Genomic DNA, 24,373 nt, shown 5'->3' with positions numbered 1-24,373 from the left:
GATTACTAATCTAGTAATTAAAATTTATAAAATATAATTCTCCTCACATCTGGATTGATCTAAAATTCAAATAATAAAAATGTATAGTATATATATTCGAATTACATGAAGCTGAACACGATTGAGTTGACCCAGCTTATGATTAGCTCGCTAAGATTTCGAGCCGAAAATTAGAGCTCGTGTTCGGCTCGTATTTTGTACGAGTGATCAATTTCGAGCTTATTTCGAGCCGAACACATGTGGCTCACGAACAGCCCTAGACTAAAATGGTAAATACTACGCTTATTTGTCTTCTCCGGTTGTAGACCCGGTGCACACTTTTCCTATCCTTCCTTTTAGCTCGAGTCGATCGAGAGAAGAAGCTCTGCTTCTTCGTCTTCGTCTTCGTCTTCTTCTTCGTCGTCGTCGTCGAGGGTTCTCTCGAAACCCTAGATCCGAGGTCGAAAATGGTGGGGGCCCTAGCGGGGCTGCAGGACCACGTGAAGCTCGCGCGCGAGTACGCGCTCGAGGGCCTCTACGACACCTCCATCATCTTCTTCGACGGCGCCATCGCCCAGATCAACAAGTAATTCTCGCTCCCTTCGACACCCTAACTACGCTCTCTTTATATCCTCTCCGATTCAGTTGAGTGATGTTGAATCCCTCATTCGATGGGAAATGCAGTGTTGATTTCATCAGATCTAGATTCAAATCGCGAGCGTTTTGCTTTGATTTGATAATTTAGAAATGTTATATGCGATATATGCTATACTATTCCGAAGAGGCGGTTCGTGTTAATAAATAGAGTATAAATTAGTGGTAATTGCTTCAAAATAGTGGATTCAAACTGTTTTTAAGGACTCACGAACTGGTTATTTACATCTGTGACTTGGGCCCTGTTTTGTTCTGCTGTAGGTGTGTAGTGCTGTGTAATGCTGTTTCATGAAATGCTGTTGCGTAGTGCTAGTAGGAGAAGCACCATATTGAAATCCACCTAAATAGCTCCTCGATACAACAAAAGCAGAAGCCCCAAATAGGAGCTTGTGCTTTTGAGCATCGGAAATTTCAGTTCTGCTTCCCGCGATGGCAAAATCTCCAAACATTTCTCTTTGGTTGACACTCCATTTAAGGTGGCTGGCTCGGCCAAACGAGCACTTAGATGAAATGCTTGGTGGTTAAGTGATTTGTTTGTCTTTATTAACATGGACAAGTTCCAGGAGTTGATTTCGATTAAGCCAAGAAGTTGGTGACGGTGGTTGAAACTTTTTAGATTACGCAAATTATCCTTGCTTTTGTTTCTGCACTATTATATTTCTTCAATTTCATACAATTTTGAACGGAATTGTTTGCTTTCGAAATAAGTCTTCCTTGAAAATTTGTACTGATTCTTGTTACGTTATTAAGAAATATTTAATCTCAATGGTTAGGCATATGAGTACTCTGGATGATCCCACACTTCGTGCGAAATGGATGAACTGCAAGAAAGCTATTTCTGAGGAAATAGACGTTGTGAAACAGTTAGATGCCGAATTAAGATCATTCAAGGAACTACCGGGTACTAGGCGGACGTCCTCACCCCCTATACCTGCTAAATCCTTTGTTTTCCAACCATTGGATGAATATCCTGCACCATCTGGCCCGCCTTTGGATGATCCTGATGTTTGGAGACCACCAAGCCGGGACCAACAGAACAGAAGACCGACGAGGTCTGGTCAAGCAGGTGTTAGAAGATCCTCTCAAGATGCAACATGGGCCCGTGGTTCATCTAGGGCTGGAACAGCTGGGCGTGGGGCAAAGTCTAGTACAAGCAAAGGTAGTTCGAGCGTCAGATCATCGACTTCTTCTGGGTTGTCTGGGAAGAAAGGAAAATCAAGTTCTGGCAAGGGAGATTCACAGGTAGTTTTTGTTTATTTTGTTATTTTATAGTTTATATGTGACACCCTAGGATTTGAAATAGTTCTATATATAAGATATAATAGGGCTAAATTTTTTAATCCGGCTATAGCATTTTGGACGCTGGTTAGACCCAAAAGGTTAAGAGAGTTGAGTGTGTTAGAGCTAGAGTAGTTCAAGGATGGATGATCCTCTGGGAAGCGGGGCATCGCATTATACACTTCTGTTTATTGGATATTGTTACTACTATGTGCTAGTTAGTTGGATGTAATGCTAGCTTAGCCTCTTTTGTTGGCTTACAATTTTCTGCAAGAAACTCCAAGATATATCTGTAGTTGATTTAGTAAATCTCTTTGCTTTGCACATGAGGAGGTTTATTTCATTCAATCTGCCAAGTTGTATCAGCAACACATAGAAACTCTAGTTTGAACTGGCAAAATTATCAGTAGAATTATCTGCAACCAACTGAAGGGTACTGTCGACCCACCTCAGTAGTTAGATTTATTCACCTAGACAATCTTTTACAGGTTGGTAATGACAAATTAGAAGTTGATTATGAGAAACAAAACCAATATAAAATTTTCACATTGGGTAATAGCAATATCACCTTTTGTCTATTTTTACTAATTGTTCATCATAGACAGCGAAAAATAAGACATTATGGGCCCTTTGGCACTGCTTGTTTTTTCTTCTTTTTTTCTTTCTTTTTTTGGTTTTTGGCTATGTTTCTTCAGATTTCAAAATTCTTGAATTCATGGAGAAGCATGTTGTTTCCTGTGTCTCAATTCATATTTCCATAGTTACTGCTGTTTTGTTTCCAATAGTTTGGAATCTCTTTGTAAGTGTCAATTTTCTTGTCCCTACAATTGATTTCCGAAGTTGCTGCTGTTTTACTACAGGTTTTTCCTTTGTCATATGTTCTGTGTTATCTTCACTACTAATCTACTATTGATATATCTGAAGGAATATTTGTAATTTTGCTGTTGTTATTGTTATTTTTCGTCAAATTGTGTCTTATCATGGTCTTTCTCTTGGCTACTATACAAAATTCAGATTTGTAGTATCTGTATTTGTACAGGCTTTTTCATTGTACTTATAATTTTCTTATTCCATACAGAGTGGTGATGGAGAGGATGGAAAGCCGAGAAAGGGGCAATATGAAGGACCTGATGCTGACTTGGCTGCAATGCTGGAAAGAGATGTCTTGGAGACGACCCCTGGTGTGAGGTGGGATGATGTTGCAGGACTTAGTGAAGCCAAAAGACTCCTAGAGGAAGCTGTTGTTCTACCTCTATGGATGCCCGAGTATTTTCAGGTACTTGAAGTAATATTTTATTGTTAATTCTCATCTGGGAATTTTGCGAACTTTAAAGCTTTTGAACATGGTTAATCCTAACAATTTGAATCATTTGTTTTTTATGAGCATAATAAGTTCTTGGACGACATGCTATCATCTATACTTCTTACTAACATTTGCTAGTTGGCAGGAATTTAAGCTTGTAAGGACATCTGTTTCCCTTTTCTTATAATTTCTTTATTATTTGGGCAAGTTTGAATCCTTAGTTCATCTCCCACCCTATTATGGTTTTCAGAATTCTATGTGCTTAAGTTTTGTTACATGTAGGTTCATGTAAGTTAAGTTTCAGCTTGATGATTCACATAAGAAGTATTCGTAGTTCTCCCCTTCTATTCAAGCGCTCTACTCAGATCTTAATCAAAGCTGATTTGTGTCTGTAATCAGTTGCATTAAAAATGCAAAAAAGAAGTTAGTATAAATGACTATTTTTTCTTTCAGGGAATTCGTCGGCCATGGAAAGGTGTTCTTATGTTTGGTCCGCCTGGTACTGGGAAGACACTTTTGGCTAAGGCTGTGGCTACAGAATGTGGTACAACATTCTTCAATGTCTCTTCTGCTACATTGGCTTCGAAATGGCGTGGGGAGAGCGAGCGCATGGTTCGTTGCCTATTTGAGCTCGCAAGAGCTTATGCTCCGAGCACCATTTTCATTGATGAAATTGATTCTCTTTGCAATTCTCGTGGGTAAGTAGACCTCAATTTGTAAATAATTACTTTTCATGCTTGATAATACTTTCCTATAGAAGTTGTTCTTGTTTAAAATAGATCTGTTTACTTCAGTGTCTCTCCAAAATCTGAATATTTATCTATGCCATTCAAAACTTGATGTCATGCATATATTCCATTGCATTGACAAACTTGTTCCTACTTGTAAGACCTTTACACACTTTCCCAGTCAATTGGCTCCCTACTTAGAATCTGGGTAATTAAGGGAAAACTGCACTTTCGAGCAGAAAAATATTGAAGTTCATGTTTTATTAGGTTATATCTGTAAACTAAGGATTTGGAGGGATATATTTATGTAAAGACTGTTTTACAACACTGATAATTTCTTTCTCCATCTCATCGTTCTGATAGAAAAAATCAATATTCAGGCCAGGTTTCCAATAGGTTATTTTTCTCAGTAAGATAACGCTGTGTTTATCTTGTTAGCCACATTTTTTAATGAACTTCCCTTTCTTCTTCTTTTTTTTTTCCCGAAAATTATTTCATCCCAGAGCTTCAGGCGAGCATGAATCATCCAGAAGGGTGAAGTCTGAACTTCTAGTTCAAATTGATGGTGTAAATAACAGCTCTACCGGTGAAGATGGTCAGCGCAAGATAGTTATGGTTTTGGCTGCAACAAACTTTCCATGGGATATTGATGAAGCCCTTAGGTTCGAAATTGTTAATTCTATAATAGAACTGTTATTCATCCTCTCTTATCAATCAACCCTTTATTGCGCATTATCTTTGTAGAGGCTCTCTGTGTGCCGGTGTTTTATTGCTCAATTTTTTGTTTCAAGCAGGAGACGGCTGGAAAAGAGGATTTATATCCCGCTTCCGAATTTCGAGAGTAGAAAGGAGCTCATCAAGATCAATCTAAGAACAGTTGAGGTACGTAGAAATATGGGTTTTTTAAACTTGTAATCTACCATTTAGAGTTCTCCTTTGTCTCACATTATGTTCTACGGGAATTTTCGAGTGTTTCCGTGTTCCTATATTTTTCATCCCTTTTCTTTCCTCTTCAGAGTATTTTGTTAACTTGGTTGTGTTATAAAATATTGTTCTCAAGTACAAAGCGTGGTAACCATTTCAATCATTTGATCATCATCTCTTATCTACCCTCGAGCAGGTAGCTTCTGATGTAAACATCGATGAAGTGGCACGTAGAACAGAAGGGTACAGCGGGGACGACCTCACGAACGTCTGCCGAGATGCGTCGCTGAACGGAATGAGGCGAAAAATTGCAGGAAAGACGAGGGACGAGATCAAGAACATGTCCAAGGACGAGATCTCAAAGGACCCCGTCGCCATGTGCGACTTCGAGGAGGCCCTTGCCAAGGTCCAGCGGAGCGTCTCCGCCGCCGACATCGAGCGCCACGAGAAGTGGTTCTCCGAGTTTGGATCGGCGTAATCGAAATTGCATTTATTAGTATGGTAACTGGTTCATCTTAAACACCAATGTTTACAAATATATACTGTAGTGTCTTTTGTGAAACAGAAGATGTACCACTTACAAGTTGCTTTGTGTTAATGTAAACCACCATCAGCGTTAGTAGTGAGAGTGCTGCATGTTCTTGGACCTTCCTGCATTTGATCTGAAAAATGTATGATGCTAGTTGAACTATGGACCATTTACAGATAGTTACCACAGTTTCAGAATTTTACTTTTCAGTGTTTCTTTGAATTCTATTTTTCTACATCTCCAGCTCCAAATTGCCCCTGAAACTAATGCCTGAACCAAGTGTTTCTGTATTAACATTATATTTCAGTATGATTTGGTACTAGATGGGAACTTTTATGCCTTTTTTTGTGTTGTTGTTGCTTTTTTACCAATTTTAACCCGCAAAATATTGTCAAAATTACTTTTTTTTGTTTTCCTTTTTACTATTATGTTGACAATTAAAACATTTAGAAAAGGTTGAAGTGGAAAAAGAAAAAGAAAAAAAAAAAAAGGAATCAACACTTTTTTCTCATGTGTTGGGGTGGGCCCCACCAACGACCGAGTTCAACCCTCGAAGCACAAGACGATAAAAGAGGCACGTGATTCTGCCACGTCAGCAATTTGAAGCGATTTGCTACCTACTCAACTCTCTCCTGTCGGTCATACAATCACCGCCGTCGAATCCATCATCCGACGGTCCACGTTAGTCCATCTCCATTCGAGCATCTTGTTGACTCGTTTGCAGTAGCAGATCACAAGAAATTTGGGGAAATGGGCATGAAATGTTTATTTTTTATTTATTTTAAAACATAAATGTGAAAAAGATGGTAGATGAAACGGGAATTAATAAAATCTAAAATGTACTACGTTTGAATATTTCACAAATTATTATAATTTGGTCCCTCAACATTTTACCTAACTAAATCACTATATATTTTTTTTAAAGGACTCGATTGTGAGAAAAGAAGTGTACATTAACTAAAAAGTTTTAATTGGAAATTTTCATTATAAAAGTATTATTTAGGTATTAAAAAACTTATAATTTTGTACGAAATAATAATTGTAAATGCTTAGTAACTATCCTTACTCACAAGTCACAATACTATAGTGTTATAATGGTTCTCTTTTTTGTATTATTATACGCTCCACGTACTGTCCCTACATGCAATGCCAACAAAATTTTTAAAATGGAGAGTGAAAATATCAATAAATTAGCTAAAAATTAAGGACAAAAAAAAAGAGGAGGATTTATTTATTTCTATTTTCTATATTCGTTTTACTTACGCCACTCTCTTCTGTGTAGATCTCGGAGCTACTCCAAAAACCAAAGAGATCGAACGATCGAAGAGTAGGAGGAGATTTAGAGGGAGTAAGCGGCGAATTTGATCGGAGTGATCGTCGAATTTGGTGAGTTTTTTGGTCGATTTCTATCTTTTGAGGCATAAATAAGTTGCTAGGGTTTGATTAAATTGGTGAATAATATGTGAATTGTGATCTATTTGGGGGTGTTTTTGTGGGGTGTTTACTAGTTTTCTCAGTGTGAGATTGATTGGTTATGCTTGATTAAGCTGCATTTTTGTTGATTTTTTAGGAATTTGATGGCCCTTCTATTGTAGGTTTTGAATGGGATTTGGGTCTTGGTAATGTGGATAGATGATAGGATTATGTGGTGAGATAATGAGCAGTGTGATAAGCCTCAGATTTGGGCTTCTTGGAGTTGCATATGATTCTTGCAATAAAAAGAGTGCATGAGAACGGTGTTATTATCATATGTTTGAGTTTGGAATGGCTAGTAATGCTCTAGTGCCTGTTTTCTACTTTAGGAAGTAGAACCCAGATGTTTTGGAGATTGAAAAGAATTATCTTGAAGCTTTTACCATGTAGAGCAGCCGAAACAGCAGCGAAATGGCGTCGAGTCAATTTCGATAAAAATTGTTAGTGTGTTTTCCAACAACTGCGTTTTAGAAGAAGGTCTAGCAGGGTTAGCAAGCCCTTAATGGCCATTGGTTTGGCTTGTTCAACAACTTCTCTACTCTGTGAAGCGGCAGTGAGATGTTTGTCTTTGGAGCTCATATCACAGTAGAAAACTGAAATTAGCTTATAGGCTAAAAAGCAAAACTCAAATTTATTACTTGTGCTTCTGTAGTGGGGAGCTGTCGAGTGAATTTCAATCAAAAAGCTATTTAGTACTATGTTGAACTGCCCTACAAGTTAGTATTGCCTTCAGTGGAAATTTATTGCTCCAATCTATCTTTTGTTGTCATGTAGCCTTATTTGATTTCTTTTTATTTCTGGTAAAAAAATGATGTCTGTTTCCACTTTTGTCACTACACTGAGCATCATACTTCATGAATCCTTTTCAGGTTTGCATTCGCAGTGTCACTCCCTCTTTTTTTTTTTTGAAAAAATTAGAAAAGGAGAAGGTGCTCTGATCATTAAGAAATGTGAGAATAAGAGCAGCAGCTAATTTCCTATTCTCTACCGCTTGAGCTTTCGTAATAATAGGATGATGAGGCATGTGTGGTGGCCATTTTGCTACTTCATTGTATTCTCTAGATCATGTTTAAAGGAATAGTGGCTTGTTCAATGGATCGGCCTCCCAATAATGATTTACATGAGCATGTTATCAATATAGCGAGGGGTGATACTGCTTTGACATCCTCTTCGGGCAATCATCAAAACAACCAATGTAAATCAACTGAACTGCATTTTGAAGATACACCTGCTACAAGTACACAACTACCGTCTTCTCAATCATCATCATCATCATCTTCTTCATCATCATCGCCAACAGGGTCTAATTCCAGAAATGGTTCTTCCACTAGGAATGATAGTTATGCTCGTCGAAGCAGAAGCCCTTTGAATTCTGGATTGTGGATTTCGATCGAGCTTCTGGTTAATTTGGGCCAGATTGTGGCTGCTATTGTTGTTTTGTCCTTATCCAGAGATGAACATCCACAGACTCCGTTGTTCGCATGGATTATAGGTTATACTATTGGATGCACCGCGAATCTTCCTCATCTTTATTGGCGCTACGTGTATCGAAATAGTCAAATTTCTGAGCGAGAATCAGAACAAGAGAATCTTCCTGATTCTACATACGCTGTGGTTAGTTCTTCTCGAGCATTGGAAGGAGATGATCGTCGTAACAGTGGGCCACTAATACGATTTAGGCGTAGCTTGGCAATTGCCAATTCAAGGTATCATTTTTAGAGTTGAGCTAGAATACTATCGGTAGCAAACGGGCTCTGTTGCCACCCATTTGTTTTCGATGATGGAGCCTCCAAATCGATGATCGGCATCGTTGAATATGATCTATACCACTTGAAGTATCTAGAAATCAAATTTCATGCTTTTCCGATATTGTTCTCTTGTCCATCAAGTGGGCGTAAAAATGAACGGCTGAAAATGAATATCCTCTAAAAAGTGATGATAGGAATTTTGTAATCAAGATCGAGAGTATAGATCTTATTCTAAATAGTTTAAAGAATTTTCTAACCAAAATTCAATTGATTTGGATAGCTTTACACCGTTAAACGAGAAAACGCCTCATATCTATCATTAAAATTACAAATTTTGAAAATCCTTGATCATTAGGTCAATGATGTTGAAATGATTTGAAATTTGGTTTCTAGATACTTCAAGTGCTATAGATCATGTTCAACGGTGCCGATCGTCAATTTAAAGGCTCCATCATGGAAAACAAATGGGTGGCAATGGAGCCCGTTTGCTACCGATAGCATTCCGGCTCAACTCATCATTTTTATGCAATTTATGTCATGTTTGTTATTAACTTAACTTTAATGAAGTGTGAATCCTTCTTGTTTGTGATAACTCTTTTTTAGGATATTTTGTATGTTAACTTTGTGCTTAGATATTCAGCTGTTGAATGTTTCAAGTTGCCTAACTGCCCTATATTCCTGGAATTATGTTTTATGCTGTATTGTTGCATTAATGATCTGACAACAACATTTAAACAAGTATTTAAGTCTGATGAGATTTCTAGATGCAAAAATTCTACCTAAATTTTAAGCTTGACAGGCTCTTAACTTCTCATCGCATTGAACTAACTGTGTTTAATCTTGGTAAAAGTATTTTCATTTTGCTTCATTTATTGCTAGTAAGAATTATCTCCAAGATATGTTATATTTTATTATTATTACTTTTTTAGCAGTTGCCTGTAGGCTTGTCATTAGAAAAGTAGTAATTGATGCATCAAACATTTACAACGGGCAGATAAAGATAACAGTTGCCAACCTGGATGAAAAAACTAAGGGGAAGATTTTTGTAATAGGCCCCCAGCCTAAGCACAGTGAATAAAATAAAAACAAGGAGATGATATATAATAAGGTCTCCAAACCTATAGCATAAGAAAACATGATAAAGCTCATAAGCATTAAGCCCAACTATAAGAATGAAAAAGATGGACAAAACTCATCTTCAAAAAGTCAATCTCTCCAACATGCAACCAACGATAACTCCCACCCAGTGGTTGAAGTTTATCTGCAGCGCCCAGATTTGGCTTGAGAAGATACCAAAGGAGTAGGAGGAAAGAGAACTTCAAGAGATGATGGAGGAGTGTGTGGAGAAGAACTTGATGAAAACCAAAATAGCTGGACGAAAAATAGCTTGAAGAACTTGGCGTTACCCCCCCCCACACACACACACAAAACGGAGCCCCGACCTGCCAGCCTACCGGCTGGTGGAGAGGGCGGTGAACAATGGAGAGTAGTTTGTTCTAGAGGCGGAGAGGGCAACAAGGACTCTAGAGAGTTCCCCTTAGGAATTTTTTTTTTTCTTCTATGGATTTTCTTTTTTGAGTTTGTGATGACTAGTTTTTGCATTTATTCAGACAAAGATGGGTGCCATATCACAAGGTAGAGATGTAGACAATTTTCCCTATGGTATTATCTTTAGATCTCTTTATTATGCTTCAAACTATTAATTTTGTCGTTTCAACATAACTATTGAAATAACTGAATTTACAAACATTACATAGTCTCAAGACATGGGTAAAGCTGGAAATGAATCTTTATATTTAAAGTTACCATTTTCTTTATAGGCTCAGTTCTTGAAGTTACCATTTTCTTTGTAGGCTCAGTTCACTGGCCGACCATTTCAAGATAGCATTAGATTGCTTCTTTGCCGTTTGGTTTGTCGTGGGAAATGTGTGGATATTTGGTGGGCACTCTTCTTCATCTGATGCTCCCAACTTATACAGGTTTATAAATATATTCTCTACCTTCTTTTCATTTCATTCATACCTAATTTCACACAAACTTTTTTTGTTTTGCTCTCTAGGCTATGTATTGTGTTCCTCACATTCAGTTGTATTGGGTATGCAATGCCTTTTATCATATGCGCGGCAATATGCTGCTGTTTCCCATGCATATTCTCTATTTTTGGCGTCAGAGAGGAATTAGGCCATAGTAGAGGAGCCAGCTCAGAAACGATTAATGCATTACCAATTTGCAAATTTAAGTCAAAAAGGAGCCGAAACAGAGGGAAAGAAATTAGCTCAGAGAACCTTCAGGAAGGTGGGATTCTGGCGGCCGGTACTAGCAAGGAGAGAGTAATTTCTGCTGAAGATGCTGTGAGTTCAACACTTGTTTATTTACAATTGGTTATGATACTGCATTTCTCTCAAGGTTCATTTCAATGAGTGCTATTCGTAAAAATTATAGCTCCACAAAGGAATTTTTAGCTAACAGAAAGGAAATCAGATTCATAGTATTTTGAAGTGCACCAAAGAAAAGGAACTTAACTGCTAGTTAAAGAATCGAGTATAACAGTACATTTTCTCTGTAACAATTTGTGTTATTGTCCTTTTATATGTCTTTTTAATATTTCACTGTTTATTAGTTAGCTTTCCACCCATATTTGGGAATGCCCATTAAGTTCTTTTTCTCATCAAAGTGCCAACCCATAGCTTAGAGCAATAGGACCCATAACCTGTTTGATTGGCCGGGGCATTTGCAGAAGTGCTTATCTAGCAGAGCTTTTGGGAAAAGCACTAACAACTAGTTTTTCAGGGGAAAAAAGAAATCCACATAGCTTTTTGCTGCAATAGAAGCAGAAGTTTCAAATTGGACCATTTGCTTTTGGTCTCTTTGCGACTTCCTTCCACAGAAAAGCTCCAAGAATTTCTCCCTCTCCATCTCTCTCTTCTCCCCCCCCCAAACCAATGCATGGATGTAGCTTCATAGTGTAAAGAAGCTATTCTAGAAGTAGGACGATAAGCACTTAATTAGTGTGTGTTGCTGAGGCAGCGGCTATTTACTTTCAGGTATGCTGCATCTGCCTCTCAAAGTACTTAGACAATGACGAGCTCCGTGAGCTTTCTTGTGGTCACTTCTTCCATGTGGAGTGCGTGGATAAATGGCTCAAAATTAATGCGCTATGCCCCCTTTGCAAGTGCGAGATAGGAGACGTGGCGGCATCGGTGTTTGGTTTGCACTTTGGTCGTCGGCGCGGTGATAGGAGGGCGGCAGGGAGAGGTTTAGATGTCACAAGAGTTGCAGTATAGGCCGATGTACTCTCTCTCTCTCTCTCTCTCTCTCTCTCTCTCTCTCTCTTTTATGGAGATGCTGGCCTCAGCAATGTGTACATTTATCTGTGTATCAGCATATACGATTGCTAGAAGATGTTTATACCATAATCTATTGATATTTCCTTCCTGGAATGGGCCAAGTAGTTAAGGTAAAATGTACAGATATTTCCTGTGGCATCCTGATGTTGCAACTTGGTTCCTGAGCTTTGCACTTAAAAACACTCCAGTCCATAAACTATTTCATGTACTACCACTCCGTTCCGACAGTCAAACGACAAAAAAACAAAAATTACAGTTTATGGATCCAGTCATGTGCTGAGCGCTTAACTAAACAAGCATCAGATCTTTTTTTTTTTCGAACATCAGATATGAAAGTTTGCAATATATGGAAACATTTGGGAGCAAGTGTGATTGTTTCTTTACATGTGTTATTGTTTTCCTCTATGTTGCACCTGAGGTTTTGCGCAGGTAAATGCAGGTCAGCCGCATGATCCAGCAAGTAGCTACCGAATTCGTGAGGCAGTTTGTGCAACTTCACTAAATATGGGAAGTATTCTATGAGCTCTTTTAAGTCCTCTTATAGACAAGATGAGATAAATTGTCTTGATAAAGATGCTTTCAGTAGTTAACCGGAATTTTGAAGCTTCGACATGAATTACGCTTGGATAGAAAGGTTGAATACTTGTTTCTTTTCCTGATTGAATATCTTAGTTCAAAGACATCTGCGTAGTCATGTATAATTATGTACAGTGATATCAGAATTCGAAATTATCGAATTCAGATTCATAAGAGTATATGTTGAATGGTGTTTCAGCGCAATCGAATGGTTCTTCTGCATTATCTGATTCTGTGATTCACTGTAGAATCTTCTTTTCCAATTAGATCTTTTTTTGTTAAACAATTTTCTCTCTTACTGGTGAATACTATAATCTCAGATGTCCCTGCTGTATAGCAGTTAACAAAAAGCAGCTTATAACTTGAGCAGATAATGGCACTGCAGTGTCATGTACAATATCCATTTCCATTAATGCATATGAAGTTCTCCCTCAGGGACAAGTGATCTAAATTGAGTTGGAAGGGGTGCACTGCAGTGCCATGCCCTAATAATCATCATTTTTTGGACATTTTAAGATGATGCATTAACTCAAAACCTATCTATAATCACAAGTGCATTGCAAATGGGTTGAATCAAAACTCCTCACAAAAGAAGATCCAATACATGTTGCAGCAAACAGGGTCTGGTCTACAAATGCGACATCAATGTAAAAATGAAATTGCGGAAGAGAAGAACATAAATTCTGCTTCCTAAACATTCAGTAAAATTAAACCCTTGATAATTTTACAAACAACATTAATACAACCTTAAGATTTAGTTCCACTGCATGAGCTGTATATGAAACCTAGAATTGCATGAAAAAAGTTCCACATTAAAAATATTTCTCCTCTATTCGCAATCTTAGTTACTAAAACTATCGCAAAAATACAAAAAAGAAAAAGGGAGAGAAAAATATTACCCCCCTAACAATACGATCTTAATTTGTTTCGAAATAAATCCTCTAATTAAGCTCGATAATCTTCGGCCTCTTTTTAGGCCTATTTCTCACCACTGTATCGCCAATCGCAGAATCTGATTTCTCAGGTACATCCAATTTCGACGTCGCTAAGTTACCATTCTCATTGTCGCCATCATCTTCATCGCTGTCGTCGTCAGTGGAAGAGGAGCTACTGGTACCTGTCTGAATTAATGGCCGGAAACCATTCATGGCAGCTTCTGCTGCAGCTTCAGCTTCAGCAGTATGAAGATCTGCTACTCCGAGAAGCAGATCCTGCAAGATTTTGTTACACCCACAATTTTGTCAATGAACCAAACCATTCTCCAACATTTCTTCAAAAATTTGTAGACATTTACCATCTCGATATATTCCTTTTCGTTCCCAGTGAGCACTTCTATATCGAAATCTGCAGGAGATTGCTCCTGATGTAATGAGATAGTCAATACAAATATAAACATAAAGAAGCGAAAATTTGAATATACAGCGAAAGATCTGCGACCGAAAGCGTACTCGCAAATCAAGCTTCAATTTTTCGTTAGCTTTCGCCATTTCTCCCAAAAAGTCCTTCACTCTTCCAAGAACTGAATAATAAGCAGTATAGTTTCAAAACAACTAAAAATAATGTAAAGTTAGAGCTCATTCTTATATATGCATATAATGCATTACCATCATATTACAAATATTCAGTATATTTCCCTACTCATTATAATTAAAATTACACGAGAATCAAAAGAAATATATGCAGGGAAAGATTTAAAAAGATGCTTAACCACCACTAATTTGAACTGATTTAAGCCAATGAAAAATACCAAAGTAAAAAAGTTTCCTTTTTTTGTGAAAAAAAATAGCATGTAAAGATTCAAAAGACCCCTGCTACCTTAATAAATCATTAAAATTTTTCATTAATCTCTATACAGGCGATTCATCATATTTTTCAAACAAATAAATATCAATTATAACCAAAAAAAATTTCGCACAACTAAATTTTTTTTTAAAAAAAATTATGAATTTTAGCAAAGTTTCAACACTCTTTTTATGCCACCATTCTCAACATAAACAAAAATAAAAAATCAGCAACTTTATCTGAATATAGACTATGGCGAGTACCAAATCATAACTTTGCAACAAAAAAAATTGAAAATAGGAGGAAAAAAAAGAGAAATAATGCCAAATATTTCCAATCGATAATACCTTGGCTCTTAGGAGTCGGCATGGTGAGTGGTCTTCGTTTTGAACCCTCTTCTCCCTCTTGATGTTTGTTACCCAAAAGGAGAGTATCTGAAATTGGATTAATTCCATAAATTAATGAGCAAAAAGAGAAAAAAAAAACGACTAATTTGATGGAATTAGTAGTTAAAAAAGGAGAAAACTGGGAGGGAGGGGAGGAGACTCACCAAGGAGAGAGGGTTTCGAAGGTTGATCCAAGAGTTCTCGGCTCGGCTCCGCCATTGTTGCTCACTACGTGCTCGCGAAAAGGTCGAAGAGAACGCTTCCCCCAAAACAAAACCCTAGATTTGGGTACCACCGCGCTTTTTACTCTCACGTGTAGTCCCTAAGGTTTTACGCGTTTGCATTTTAGTCCTAGACGATTTTTTTTTTCTTTTTTTAATTCTAAATATATTTGAATAAACGAGTTTTTTTATAAAAAAAAAAATATTACATGTACATCCTATCGTGTGCACGGTTTTTAAAATTTATATTTAAATTTTTAGCAATAAATAAAATAATTTGATAAAATAAATAAGTTTTGGCGTTTTAAAGACCAGGATGTAAGATTTACACTTTTATAATACATATAAGTGTACTAATAATAACATTGCTTGTTGGGTGCGGTGACGGGTCGGATCTTGACCCAAGCTCGTTGGGTTGGGTTGATTTGACCCGACCCGATATGGTTAATCTGTTTGAACCTAAACCCGACATGGTTTGGGTTGTTTTCATTTTTTTTTTCTTGTTTTCCTAAGAGGAGTAGCGTCAAATCCTCAACCTCTCCATGAACTAAAAACACGAGTAATAAGAAGGTAATTTGGCAATTTATGACTCCGTCCCAGGTTCGATCTCGAGCTGCGCTTGAACAGGATCAATGTAGCAATCGATAATCGAACTTATCACATAATTAGACGTTACAAGGACATTGTTGTTTGTTTTAATCAGGAAATGCGCATATAAGAACTAAAATTTGCGAGAAAATGTAAAGATTACGAACACAATTGTAGCAAAACTAAAGATTGAGAACACAAACAAAAATGGCAGTGCAATTTTTTTTACACAAAAATCGCTATTCATGTGAAAGAATCATCCACAGTGTAATCAATTGTTACATGGTAAAATCGAAAAATTTATAGTTACAATTCGCAACTCTAAGAAATGAATTTCTGAGATTTTGTCGAGCTTCAAAAATGGTTTAGTAATTACCATCCTTCATCAAATTAGCCTCCGAAAACGCGCTTTAGAGTCGCCTTTTGCTCGGAAGTTAATCTCGACGGGAACTGAACATCAAACTTGACCCTCAGGTTCCCCTTCTTTCCAGGCTCCCTCACTATCGGCATCCCCTCGTCCCTAACTATAAGCTCGTATCCCGGGCAAACTACATCGTTCACCGGGATTGATAAATCGCGGCCGTCGAGTGTCAACAAATCGATTGTCGTTCCTGTTAGTGCTTCGACTAGTAGGATTTTCTGATTCACCACCAAATCGTTACCGTCCCTTTTGTATATTTCGTGGGGTTTCTCGTCGATCACGAAGATTAGGTCCGCGGGAAGTTGGTTCGCCTGCTCGTTTCCCTTACACGGGAAAGTGATTTTTGTGCCCTTTTTCCACCCGGGCTTCACTTCGACGGTTAATATCTCTGACTCGGTTCTCATTCTCCTGCAAATTTTAAATATAAATGAGTTCGACATTCTCTTTTCGTTCGAGATAATCTAGGGTTTTGATAGTAGGTAGTAAGAGAGTTTGATGCGAAAAAGCATGGTGTGCGATAACAAGGAAACAAGATAAGTCCGGAGCTTCTGTTTAACTGTTGTTCAAAGAAGTACTCATAGATTTCCTCACTAAAAAGCTTCTTCCTCAGCTTCTCGCAACAGCAGAAACAGAAGCTAGCCTCATCTGGAGCTTCTGCTTTTGAGCATCAAAAGCTCATTTAGCTTCGGGGCACACCAAGAGTGCGTAGTGGATGGTGGATAGGAGGATTTTACCCATGGGCATCTACGACATTCCTTGAGATCTTCATCTTCCTCGTCGAACCAGTATAGAGCTCTTCGAGGCTGCACGCCAGCTTACTCTCGACCGCCGGTGCTTTCCGCAACTGGCCGCCTGCGGCAGCCCCTCCGACCCCCTCGCTGTACGACCGAAACACGCTCTCGCCTCCCCCGAAGCCCCCAAAAAAGCCATTGCTGTCCGGTTGGTACCTCATGGACTTCGCCCGCATGGATCCGAACCCGAAGGGGCTGCTCCCGAAAAACTCTGCGAAAATGTCCTCAGCGTTTCGAGGGTTGAAATGGATATCCCCGCCAGAAGCGGAGCCGGGAGGGGGCATTCCCTTCAAACCCTCTTCTCCATACTGATCGTAAACCGACCGCTTCTGAGGATCACTCAGAACCTAAATTTAAAGCATCATCAAATAAGATGCGAGAAATTGCGCAACGCAGGGACATAACTATGCAAATAAACAGCGAAGTACAAAGAATTGTTTATATAAAAGATTTGTAAACTGCTTCTTTTCTTCTAAACTAGAATAATCATGCTACATAATAAGCATCTCACAAATACACTACATTTGCATAGGAGACTCATTAATATTTTCATCAAAAATCAGAAAATATAGATTTCGATTAATTACACATTACAGATCAATCCTTTAACCAAATAATTAAACTCCTTGATACGCACTTATTGAATTAAATAGGGATTTCATCAAAATTAATGACTCCTCAACATTTATTATCTAAAAACATGATAAAATCATTACATTTGTCAAAATTATTATTAAATTTCTGTAAAATCTCTGGTTAATTTAACGAACTCAGTTGATTCAAAACAAAATTTTACCAAGATTAACTAATCAAACATTTAAGAAACAGAAAAAAAAAAAAAGCTATAAACTGAGGGATTAATCGATCAAAAGCAAATCACCTCGTAGGCTTCGGAGATTTGCTTGAACTTGGCCTCGGCCTCCTTCTTGTCGCCGGGATTCTTGTCGGGGTGCCACCGCATCGCCAATCTCCGATACGCCCTCTTCAAATCCTCATCCGACGCGCTCCGATCCACGCTTAACACGTCGTAGTAATCCACCCCCATCCCCAATCAAACCCTAATCCTAAAACCTAATCGCAAGCTCAATCTCCCCAAATTCGGCCCAAAAAGCTACGCAAACGTTCCGATATTCGCCAAAAACACGATCAAAATAGTGATTAATTCGAAGAAAACAACGAATTTTGGATCGTAATTGTTGGGGATTTAATTTGGTAGGGGGAATTGGGGAGGAGGAAGAGGAGAAGGAGAGGGGAAATGGATTCGTCCGTATATATATATAGTTCACGCATAGGAGTTTTTGTGCGCGGGAGAATGGGAACGAGAGTCGAGATGGTTTCTGAGGGGAAATGGACGGTGGATGTCGTTCCCGCATAGAAATAAGTGTTCGGGCGTTTTAGTAGCTCGTTCGTTGACTCGGCGCCAGTGCGTACGTTGATGGATTATGAGGATAAGGGTTTTTTTCGGCACGGCCCCTACAAAATTTATTTTTTTTTACAAAAGGGCTTATAAAATTATATTTACAGATATAGTCCTCTTTTTGCCACACAAGCGTCACGATGAAGATTAGAGAGCCATGTTTGTATTTTTAAGGTAAACATAATAATCTAGTAATTTAGTCATCGTGTTTAAACACAGTAACCGTATCACCAATTCACTATATATATATTTTTTTATACTTTTATTCAATAAGTTCCTTTTTATACTTTTTACTATAATAGAAAGATATAAAATTTAAAGGAAGAAAAATGAAAATAAAAATTATAAAAAAAAATATGATAATTCAGTGACCGTATTTAAACACGAGAATTTACTGTATTTTGTGGCAGGATGAGAATCATCTATGAGAATATATATTTGTTAGAACTATTTATTAAAAAAGGAAGTTTTGAGAGTGCTAAATGTAAAAAAAACTAGGAGGATAAAAATAAATATACCGTTAATTCCGTTATTAGCCGTTATCGTCGCATGCGTACTCATTTGAACTCGAGAGGGATTCTTTCTGGAGCCGGTGCACCACGTCAACCATAAACCACTTACTATGGCACCCTCTATTTTAACTACTTTTCAATTCTCACATTTTTAAATACGTGACAAAATTTTAAAATTTGCACGTTAAGTTCGAACTTTTTCAAATTTTCATTCCATGTTTGATTTCTCAAAAAGAGGTCAAAAGATTTTTCAGAACAAAAAGAGTTTTTTTTTTTTTTCAAAAAAAATGCCACACAAAATACTTTCGAGTAGAAAATAGTTTCACACGATATAAATAAAAAAATATGGGCAATTTGTAGTTTTTTATTTTGAACATCCGTTTATTCCTTTGTAGACATTTTGACAAAAAGAGGAAGCTCGTTATTAAACAACCATACGAAGTTTAAGAGGACAAATTTTACAAATTTAAAGCTTAATAACTCATTGGCAAAACCATAAAAGTTCAAGACGAATTCGCATAATTCACCCATTTGATTAAACGAAAACAATGATGCCTAAGAAGCCTCGGAATGAAAAAGGAAAAAAAAAAAAGAAAGAAAAAAAATCACAAAAACAATACAAAACAAACACAGGCATAAAATTCTGAAACCAAACATTCATAGTTAAAAAGACAAAAAAAAAAAGAAGAAGCAGAGAGTTTTAAAGATAGATTAGTAGTTGAAGATATAGCATTTTCGTTTCTCTGCTACATACAAGAATCAGTTGGAGTAAAGATAACAATGCAAAGCTCACAGTAAGGCGAAAATAGAAATGAAAAATCAACAATACAAAGCTCACAGTAAGGCGAAAATAGAAATGAAAAATCGACCGGAAAACCTATATTATTTTTGACTAATTTATTGAGCTTTAGAGTAGATTATTGAATAGATATGCAAAAGCATTTTCGCATTTCCGGCAACGGGTATTGTGACAAGAGAAGGTTCATGGTATTGTTATCTGCTTCAGATCTTCATATTAAGCTATAATAATAATAATAAAAAAAAAACTAAAACAGAAGTTTTTTTTTTTTTTTTGAAACAAAACAAAAAAAAAATTCATAACTTGAAAATTTTATCTGCATAAAAGTTCATCTAAACCTCAATGAGAAAGGAGGAGGATCAGGAGCAGTCACCGCTCCTTAAGCTCTGCAGAAGCTGTAAATAACCGCAGGAGTCGGGATTTATGTACCTGAAGATTACAATTCAATAAGATAATTTAGTATTATTTCTGAACTGAGATAACTTAATCTCTTTAGTTTGCCTTCTTTGTCGGTAATCCATTAGGTGATATCTAACAATTTGCTCATATATAAATGGGGCCAAATGCAGGTTTTAAATTTCAGGGGGAAACGCGAAACTGGGATTTCAGGTGAAGCTGTAAAATGTAAATAAAATAAAAAGGTGGGCATGGAGAATACCCATGACGAAAGAGGAAGTCGATGATCACAAGATTGCAATTTTGCTTGAAGAATTCTGTCGTTTGAATGATATTTGCGACATGAGACACAGGGACTAATCTGAAGCTATCTACTTCTCCATCTGCAAAAATGATATCTTGGTTTAGGGTGAATATGGGAATGCATAAGTTTCACAGTTTAATAGATAAATAAACCAAAAAAAAAAGCATGAATGAAATTACTTTTACACACATACAGAGAGAGAGAGAGAGAGAGAGAGCCTAGTGATTCGATGCATATGAATGAAGGCAAAAAGTTGATTTTTAAGGAAATAAGAATTATGGTACTTTTATGTTAACAAACGATGCCAGAAAAAAGCCAGAGACTATTCAAGTTTGTTATATTAACTTCATAGCACAATTTGGTGCTGAGAAAACAAGAAAATAAAACTCGCCTTCATTTTTGGGAATGAAATCTGCAGGAAGTCTCAAATCATAGCAGAAAAGAACATCCCTTTTGTACCTGTAGCCTTCAATATCTGTGTAAGAAACTGCCCCAACAGGAATGGCACTGTAAAATTATATATTTTACGTCAAATATGCCACAATTTTAATCATGCCATAGTAACAAAGGAAACAGTAAAATGTAAAATGGATAATATCACTTTAACATAGTAAACATATTACATATACATATACAGATAAAATGAAAATAAAAGAAATGGACAACAAATTTGAGTTGCATGAGGTGCTTCTTTAGTTCAAAATATTTGCATTGTCTATATATAATAAGACAACAAAACCCTCATTCAAAAGACTAATATAAAAGGTAACTAATTAAACATTCCCGTTAACAAATGCATGACACGAGATGTTTTGAAAGCAAAGAATGCTAAATTGTATAGTGTAGGATAAAGATTTACTGGTAAAGAATAACATACTTATTTGAAATAGATCTTGGGATTCCTGCTTCCTCCTCGCACTCCTTGATAACATTCTCCTTGCAGGTGATCCCATATGGCTGAACTTTCCAGAGAGGAGAATAGTGCAATAATTTAAACTAACATGAATTGCACTAATACAAAAAGGCAAATCGACTGGAAGCTCTAAGAAATTCTATATTCCCACTTATGTGCGTGAAACAAATAGGGAGAAATTTATAGACACTACTGAACTGCTGCGCATCTGAAATGGGTTCTTGAACAATAGTTAATATTTCGTAGTTTGTGTTTAACTGCTACTCCATCAGAACTTAAACACTGTTATGACCTTTTTACGGAATATTCTGCAACATAACAGATAATTCTGTTACTTGACTGAAAATTTGTTTGTTTTCCACTGTTACTTGACTGAAAATTCTACAAATATTTGGGAATGGTGAATTGCAATTGTAGGCACTCATGATTGCACACGCTGGCACATGAAAAAAGTCAAAAGAAAAGAAACACTTACTAGGCCCCCAGCGACAAGATGATCAAGCATTCCTGGAAATGTAGGCTTTGTATCACTTCTCTTACCAATCCAAAGAAACTTTTGGCCATCCTTCTCCACATACCCATTCATATGAACTCCATAAGCCTATTAATTACAGAAGGAAAGGAGAAGAGAGGAAAGCACCATTTTATTTTTCCAGGATACAGATATAAAATACCCAATATATGTGCATTGGGTGAAAGCATAGCATTTATATGGGACTTTTGCATCTCTGCTCCAGCAGATATGTGACATCTTGCAACTACCTTAGAAAAGTTAGTATTTGCAAGCATACTGTTGAAAACCTAATTAATTTGCATGCATGTCCCTGACAAGAGCATCTATGCAAAAACCATTTTGCATACATATCCCTAGCAAGAGCATGAATGCAAATATATTCGCTTTTCAGGGTCCTATGCATGAAACCAAATTTATAGCGCATGTGCAAAATTTCACATATTCACAGAGGGTACAACTGCAGCAAAACCCTAATCAATTCCTAGATATAGCTAACATCTGAAAACAACTGCGAAAAATAAATTTCTAAGCACTACCATGTATTGTTGATTATTGTCTTCTTGGCCCAACAAATTTTCAAAAGTTTTGGATCATTGTGAACACCTTATTTTGGATTGATAATTACTTCATAAAAAAAAAAAAGAAAGTAACAGCCATTCTTTTTCTGAATATTTTTAACGCATAGCATAACTAACTGCTCTCACCACAACTTTCAAATAGGCTTAAGTTGAAGTGAGAGTCTAATGTGAACATTAACAAATCACAAAGTAAGTTTCATAAATGTAAAGTGTGGTGAATGATATGGTCACTAGCAAAACAAAAAAAGCAGAAAATCAGAAACACTGGCTTAATGGTGATGTTACAAAAGAAATAAGAAAAGTTATTAATATGAGAAAAATGAATGTTGTATATTTGTGAAATAAGTAGCACAAACCTTTATACCAAAGTAAGGAGCAGCTGCACGTTCTAAAGAGAAGAAAACAGGCATCCCATATGATGATGTGACTGGGTACAGCTGGAAAGCATTGGCATAATCAGTTGTTAGGAGACTAATACTCCCCAAAAATGCTTCTAGACTAAACAAAATTTTACGATTTAAAAACTAGTGTATGTCACAAGCAGGCATTGCAAAGGAAAATAAAACAGAGATGTTTCAAATCAAATTTATAATGACAATAAGTACCTCATTTCGAATACCTGGAATCAGTTCTCCTAAACACTTGATGATGTTTCCAACTGCTATGGTTCTATCATCTGGTGCTCTAAGTGATGGATGAAGGGTGATATGCTCACCAAAATTGCGGCCATTGTTTCCCAGGGAAACAGTAATGACATCATTGAACTTTCTTAGATGCTCGACAAAGCTGAAGCAGGTAAGATAATACAAGCATAAATTTCCATAAATTTAAAGCTATATGCAAATATTATTTTATCTTTTTAAACGCTATTCACTTGATCATACAACTTTAAAGTTAAGAGAATATAGGGGGAAAAACTCTTAGGGCACAGAACTGATCTCAGAAACAAATTACTGAAACAAATTGATATTGAAACAAAGTTATCGGAAATCAATTAGAAATAATGATCCTTTTATATCTGCTTCAGCATTTCCATTTTTGCAAGTGAAATTTATCAAAAAAGGCTAGCTAAAAGCTTCATACTCAAGCATTAATCCAGCTTCGTATTTTCAAGCCATTTTGCTTACATGTTTAATTTGCCTTCTTTGTTTTGGAATCACATAACATGATTTTTAACATGATTTTTAGAAAGAAAAACAACAAAGATGTACACGAGAAAACGAAAACTCACCCCTTATGCACATATCCCACAATCTGCTCCTCGACAAAGAAAGGAACGAACTCCGACTTCAACTCCTGCTCACATTCCAATGTGACAAATCAACCGTCGCAAGCTCAAACTCATTTACTCAAATTCCAAATAGGTTAAAATGTATAATATGAATTGAGCATACATTAAGAACAAAAAGAATCCATTTACTATAATACGGTTCGATTCTGGTTGAACTTATGACCCTTCAACATTTTTTCCTAAATAGAAATTTAAACCCTTTTTTTCTTTTTGTTTTTTTGGTTATTCACAGCTGCAAATCCTACAAGGTGTATCTATTTCAGCTTAAAAAGAGGAAAGAGACGTTAAATTTCATCAACTCACCATCAAATTCGGCAAAATTCGCAATTTATCTGATAAAATAACTTCAAAAACGCCTGTGGTTGAAGAGCTCCCCATGCATTTTTTACAAGATCTCAAATGGAAATGGCAAATAACTCACGGATCCGCGATTGCAGGTTCGAACCCGCTCGAAGAACCCTCGGAGATCCGAAGAGGCGCCGCCGCCTTCGTCGGCGGCGAGCGTAAGGGCGTCGTCCCAGGCGAAGCGCGCGGCGGCGGCGGCGGAGGCGGAGGAAACGAGTCGACTCGGATGGGAGCGGCGGGGGCTCGCGTATCGGAGTCGCCGGAGAGGAGGGATCAGCGGCGGAGGAGGGATGCGGAGAACGGCGGCGGCGGCGGCGGCCATCGGAGAAGGGAGGGAAGAGGCGGCGCCGCCGCAACCTCGGATTCCGAGCCGTAGCCGCGCACCTCCGGTTTCTATAGGTGGGAAATGTATGGAGACCCCTCAACTATATCCTTTTCCGAAAAAACCCACTCAACTTTTTTTTTTTTTTTGCGATTTCTCGATTTCTTTTTTTTTAATTTATTTACTTTTTTTCCCTAGTTAAGTTAAGAAAAATTTTATGATAAACTTATTAATTAATTCGAAATTAATATATT

The 24,373-nt window shown here is 37.2% G+C and overlaps 5 protein-coding genes across 6 annotated transcripts; 2 read left to right on the top strand and 3 right to left on the bottom strand.

The window, feature by feature from the left end:
- Nucleotides 323-5,609, top strand: LOC109716513 (katanin p60 ATPase-containing subunit A1). Its single transcript, XM_020242010.1, has 7 exons — nt 323-565; nt 1,407-1,875; nt 2,990-3,187; nt 3,668-3,912; nt 4,446-4,604; nt 4,737-4,824; nt 5,063-5,609. Exons 1-7 carry the CDS (start codon nt 447-449, stop codon nt 5,342-5,344), a joined length of 1,560 nt encoding a protein of 519 aa, XP_020097599.1. The 5' UTR covers nt 323-446; the 3' UTR covers nt 5,345-5,609.
- LOC109710563 (E3 ubiquitin-protein ligase At1g12760-like) lies at nt 6,625-12,342 on the top strand. The gene is made up of 5 exons (XM_020233247.1): nt 6,625-6,781; nt 7,738-8,574; nt 10,470-10,595; nt 10,676-10,967; nt 11,661-12,342. Exons 2-5 carry the CDS (start codon nt 7,934-7,936, stop codon nt 11,898-11,900), a joined length of 1,299 nt encoding a protein of 432 aa, XP_020088836.1. The 5' UTR covers nt 6,625-6,781; nt 7,738-7,933; the 3' UTR covers nt 11,901-12,342.
- Nucleotides 13,188-15,015, bottom strand: LOC109710569. The gene is made up of 5 exons (XM_020233260.1): nt 14,872-15,015; nt 14,669-14,755; nt 13,988-14,058; nt 13,834-13,899; nt 13,188-13,750 (listed from the first exon to the last, which is right to left on the bottom strand). Exons 1-5 carry the CDS (start codon nt 14,924-14,926, stop codon nt 13,481-13,483), a joined length of 549 nt encoding a protein of 182 aa, XP_020088849.1. The 5' UTR covers nt 14,927-15,015; the 3' UTR covers nt 13,188-13,480.
- Nucleotides 15,725-18,403, bottom strand: LOC109716448 (dnaJ homolog subfamily B member 1-like). The gene is made up of 3 exons (XM_020241912.1): nt 17,609-18,403; nt 16,672-17,075; nt 15,725-16,345 (listed from the first exon to the last, which is right to left on the bottom strand). The coding sequence occupies exons 1-3, from the start codon at nt 17,771-17,773 to the stop codon at nt 15,907-15,909; spliced, it is 1,008 nt and encodes a 335-aa protein (XP_020097501.1). The 5' UTR covers nt 17,774-18,403; the 3' UTR covers nt 15,725-15,906.
- On the bottom strand, nt 19,571-24,193 carry LOC109716438 (nudix hydrolase 20, chloroplastic-like). 2 transcript variants are annotated; one of them, XM_020241889.1, is made up of 9 exons: nt 23,874-24,193; nt 23,393-23,457; nt 22,767-22,947; nt 22,518-22,598; nt 21,545-21,670; nt 21,034-21,113; nt 20,548-20,663; nt 20,115-20,235; nt 19,571-19,885 (listed from the first exon to the last, which is right to left on the bottom strand). In XM_020241889.1, the coding sequence occupies exons 1-9, from the start codon at nt 24,117-24,119 to the stop codon at nt 19,816-19,818; spliced, it is 1,086 nt and encodes a 361-aa protein (XP_020097478.1). In that variant the 5' UTR covers nt 24,120-24,193; the 3' UTR covers nt 19,571-19,815. The 2 variants fall into 2 exon arrangements, with proteins under 2 accessions (XP_020097478.1, XP_020097488.1); XM_020241899.1 differs by having other exon boundaries at nt 23,756-23,893.

This window comes from Ananas comosus, linkage group 1 (assembly GCF_001540865.1).
Source record: "Ananas comosus cultivar F153 linkage group 1, ASM154086v1, whole genome shotgun sequence".
Taxonomy (NCBI): Eukaryota; Viridiplantae; Streptophyta; class Magnoliopsida; order Poales; family Bromeliaceae; genus Ananas; species Ananas comosus.
This window is presented reverse-complemented; position numbering and strand designations above follow the sequence as displayed.